General features: G+C 40.7%; 1 protein-coding gene across 1 annotated transcript; it reads right to left on the reverse strand.

The window, feature by feature from the left end:
- Window positions 1–1852: 1852 nt before the first annotated feature.
- On the reverse strand, window positions 1853–3056 carry hesx1 (HESX homeobox 1). Its single transcript, XM_062545727.1, has 4 exons — window positions 2924–3056; window positions 2681–2841; window positions 2420–2528; window positions 1853–2279 (listed from the first exon to the last, which is right to left on the reverse strand). Exons 1-4 carry the CDS (start codon window positions 3054–3056, stop codon window positions 2233–2235), a joined length of 450 nt encoding a protein of 149 aa, XP_062401711.1. The 3' UTR covers window positions 1853–2232.
- Window positions 3057–4748: the final 1692 nt, after the last annotated feature.

Here is a 4748-nt window from a genome sequence, read left to right on the forward strand (position 1 = left end):
AGTATGTGTGTGTGCTCATGCTTTTGTGTATGAGTGCTTCTCTGTCTGTGAGTTTTCGCTTGAGAGTCTGTGTGGTCAGGTGGGGGTAATGGTGTGTGTGTGTGTGTGTGTGTGTGTGTGTGTGTGTGTGTGTGTGTGTGTGTGTGTGTGTGTGTGTGTGTGTGTGTGCATGTTCATTTGTGAGTGTGTGTGTGTGTGTGTGTGTGTGTGTGTGTGCGTTTTTATGTGTGTGTGCATGTTTGTGTGGGTGTGCATGCATGTGGGAGTGTTTGTGCATGCATGCATGTACGTGTTTATGTGTGTGTGTGCGTTTTTATGTGTGTGTGTGGGTGTGCATGCGTGTGGGTGTGTTTGTGTATGCATGCATGTACGTGTTTATGTGTGTGTGCGTGCAGGTGTGTGTGTACGTGTGTATGCCTGCCTGCCTGCCTGCCTGCCTGCCTGTCTACTATGTGTGTGAGTGTGTGCGTAGGTATACCTGTGAGTATGTATGTACAGTATGTGCATGCGTGTGCTTGTGTGTGTGTGTGCTTGTGTGTGTGTGTGTGTGTGTGTGTGTGTGTGTGTGTGTGTGTGTTTGTGTTTATGAGTGTGTGTGTGTGTGTGTGTGTGTGTGCAGTTTTGACCATGTCAAGTCAGAGATACCTGTGATCACAACACCTCATTTTTGCTTTTTCATTTTTAACTAAGTAGCGCTATACATGAAATGAGTGGTTATGGGGTGGGTTGACATGGCCCCTTAAGACCAACATACAAAAAAGGTGCTCCTCCTCGGCCCTACGGTTCTCGAGATATTCGCAGAAAACTGTGTCCACCCTTCTCTCCTTTTGTGGGTCCAAAGCGAAAAACAATGGTTCCATGCTATACTATACGTGCCCACCAAGTTACAGTCAGTCACTCTGGCTGTGGATACATTGGTGATGATGCGCGAATGCTGCCCGAGTCTAGATACCAAAATACCACAGATGCATGGCATTTCTGATATTGCTTATCGACGCCAAAACACTAATTCTATTCATTCTTTACCATTTCTGGTTGCATTAAAACACTCCAAACCCCTTGTGTTTATCTAATAAAAAAGCACTGCACTTTAGCCTGTTTAGCCATGCTGCTTGGTGGCATTAGCCAGGCTACTGGCACTTTCAATGGAACTTCAATGATAGCTTTGAAAGTTAGGTCTGTGATTTAAAAATAAATTCCGCAGTTCCATTTTAGGACTGGGTGTTGATCATTTGTTCTTCATTTATATATTGTTCTCTATTATTGAGATTATTCATAACTCTGTGCAAGCCATCATGTTTATTCCCCATCTACAGAGCCAGTATTTGTACCAACACCTGTATTATTATGTATCCTTTGCGAACACTGATCTAGCAGATAGGATCCACAAAGAGCAATGTCTGAATTCCAAGTGTATGGAGGGTTGTCCCTTTAATTGCAACAGGTGTGAAAACAACAAATAGGCACTAGTGCCCCCTGCTAGTACTGGACGGAGGTAACATGTAAAATCGACCGCATACAGCAATCTGACATTTTTTGTGTGTTGTGTTGCAGGCAGCTCGTTTTAGTGTCATCTTCATATTTATTCTGTTGGCACAAGGTAATGTGTAGGACAGATTGATGAAACAACTCTCTCACTCCCACTATAGCCACTATAGCCACCAAGGCTTTGCACCATGCAGGCTACAGGACCATGATAATGTACGAAGGCTTTCACTGAATGAAATTGTCAAAAAGAAACTTTACATAGTGCTAAATGTACTGTTGATTGGGAAGAGGTTTTAATGCCTACATGTAGTATCCAACAGTCAAAGAGACAGCAACAATTTGTCACCCTTTAAAGCATGTTTTTCTGGGCAATTAGTGTCGTCAAACTAATTCAAGTCATATGACAGACAAAGACACTCCATATCAGACTCAACCATTATTGGTAATGGACTGACTGACATCAATACAATTCAAGCTAAGCCAGTAATGAAAAAGAGAACATGCACACAAAGACATAAATCCACATTATGTAGGTTACACATTGTTTTTTTTCCTGTGCAAATGTTACAACTTAAGTGTAATTGGCAAAGCATATCTAGAAAACAAATACATAGAACTATGAGGTTTATGTTTAGGTTATGTGAATGGACATTCAAAAAAAAGAAGACACACCAGTTGAGAGGAAGAAAGTTGGTGAATCAATCATCCTTTACAAATGCTTTTTTCACCATCAGAAACTGGGATTCACGATGGGATCTCTTGAGCTTTGCTCTTCTGTTCTGAAACCAAATCTGAGAGGAAATAAACATAATACTTTGAAGCTCTGATGAGTATACATGTTCTATATAATTAGTGTTTCAAAACAATATCGATTTACTTCGTATACAGCTTTTAATTGTACAGCATATTAATTCAAGAATTGTATAATTACCTCCTACCTGAATTCTATCTTCATCTAGATGTAGCTGCTTAGCCAGTTCTTCTCTCACATCTATCCCAGGATAATAATTCACTTGGAAAATACTCTCAAGGATCTCAATCTAAAGGCGAGAAAAATGTGTCAAAAAGATTTTAGACCTATGACCGATTGCCTATCAGATGCGTCAAAGATTGAAATCTTATTTAGTCATATATGACAGCTTATTTCAGAAACGGGCCACATAATGAAGTGGACGTATATAACAGCGCTTACTTGCAGGCTGGTGAAGGCAGTTCTAGGTCTACGTCCTATGTACCAGTTTAGCGCTTTTCGGTACGAGTCTGTAGAGAGTTGTGTGGTCCTCTCTCCGCTGTAGTCTATGCCTGATGCGCAAGCGCTTTCAGGAATGACGCATACCTGTGCCGGTAGCTTATCTGAAATGGACCAAAAACATGTCAACATGATGCAGTCCAAAAATGCAGATAGGTCTAGTGGTTTTTCATTCGGACTATATACCTGCCCAAGGTCGATAGGGTTTAATCTTCATATGTTGTTCTTCCTGGTCCAGACCAAGGATCCTGTCGATTGTGAACTTTGATTTGCCATCATTTGGTCTGATCTCCTTGACTCCATAGACCAGAGAGGCCATATTTATCTCGGCTATCTTGTTGAAGGTCGTCGGCCTTTATGGCTCCGGAGATGTTTTCGGAAACCATTTAAACAAATTGCTAAAATCCATAACAAACGTCACTACTTAAAACATGTTGGATCTGTATTTTACATGAGAATAGATAGTCTACACCCCACCAAGGACATTTTAAATCTGGAGCCTGACAATTCAGTTTGAGACATAGGCTCTTTTATGCACAAGTGTCCAAAAGCCCTCAAAATCCTGTAAGCTGCGCAGTAACTAACATCTTATTATTTTGAACTAGTAAAGTAGAAAATTAGCCAAGGGCCAGGATGGCCTTCACTTATCCATTTATACACCCCACCTCATCAGTCTTTCCTTTTAGAAGCGTTATTTCGAATCAGTCAAGTGCTGCGTAATCCAATTGGAGTGATTTCTGCCATGAAAACAACAATAGCCTACATTTAGGCTAATAATATTCCGGTAATCCTGTTGAATATTAATTTACAACCACTGTTGTCATGCACAGGCTACATTGGTGAGAATGGCAAAGCCCCTACCCAAACAAAAGGTGGCATACTGGCAACCAATTGATTTGGATATTGCATTGTAGTAGGGTAATTGTTTCTATTCCACCGAGTGGTGGGATTATTGTGACCATCATAAGAACTGGGCGGCCAATATAAAACCCTCTTGTTTGCTTACTACAAATAGGTAGAAACTTTGCAGGGTTTCTTCCAGCTCTTGCTGGTCTTTGCTGGTGTATGGTTGAGCTAATAGGTGGACAGGCTGGCGTGATCAGAGGAAGCTGGCCAGTCTGTAATGTGGTGTTCAGATGGTTGTATAGACATGCTTAAAATAATAGAATATACTTTTGATCCCGTGAGAGAAATTCAGTCTGCATGTAGGCCTAACCCAATTTAACCGATTAGTGAACACACACAGCACACAGTGAACACACAGTGAGGTGAATCACACACTAACCCAGAGCAGTGAGGGGTTAGGTGCACTGGTCGGGGATCAACCCGGCAACCCTCCGGTTACAAGCTCGAAGCCCTAAACAGTAGACCACGGCTGCCAAGCGAAACCAGCTGAATTATCATTGTAAAGAGGGTAAACCAGCTAAAGATATGTTTATGCAAGTGTTTTGCTGGTCAACCATCATAGGCTGGTCAAATAAGCTGGTCAACCAGCAAACCACTATAAACTGTTCAGTTGTTTTTTTTTCAGCAGGGTTGGGTGCCTGCCTTGTCTCTTTGGGTTGTTCCTAAAAATTACACAAATTGTTTTGCAATTTACATGATTGACATACGTGAGAAATCGTGAGACAGGTGAAATCCCCTTACAGTTGCAAAATGAAAAACAATACAAGTTGGAACATTGTTGGAAGAGGGAAGAAAATATTAGTACATTTATTATGCAAGATAAAATTACGCTTTCAATAAGAATATACACCCCTTCACAAAATTAGCTTTACATGACGTCCTATGATCTCTAAAGTGCACCTTCAAACACCATCTAATCCTGTTTGTAGTCAAGTTTCTTAAAAATGGAAAGCTCAACCATGATCATCTTACAGGCTACATCAAAGATACAATGTTTTATAATATTTATTATAGCTTGATTTTCACTTTCCTTGGTCTAAAGAGAGCATGAACTACAAGCAATTTAATACACTTCAGATGTCAGTTTCAAAAATATTTTGCATAC

This window comes from Sardina pilchardus, chromosome 9 (genome assembly GCF_963854185.1).
Source record: "Sardina pilchardus chromosome 9, fSarPil1.1, whole genome shotgun sequence".
In the NCBI taxonomy this organism is placed as follows: Eukaryota; Metazoa; Chordata; class Actinopteri; order Clupeiformes; family Clupeidae; genus Sardina; species Sardina pilchardus.

Coding starts and splice junctions, on each gene's coding strand:
- hesx1 (XM_062545727.1), bottom strand. CDS start 3,056: ATGGCCTCTCTGGTCTATGGAGTCAAGGAGATCAGACCAAATGATGGC. Junction 2,842..2,923: donor ACCCTATCGACCTTGGGCAG/GTATATAGTCCG, acceptor GGTCCATTTCAG/ATAAGCTACCGGCACAGGTA. Junction 2,529..2,680: donor CTGCCTTCACCAGCCTGCAA/GTAAGCGCTGTT, acceptor TCTCGCCTTTAG/ATTGAGATCCTTGAGAGTAT.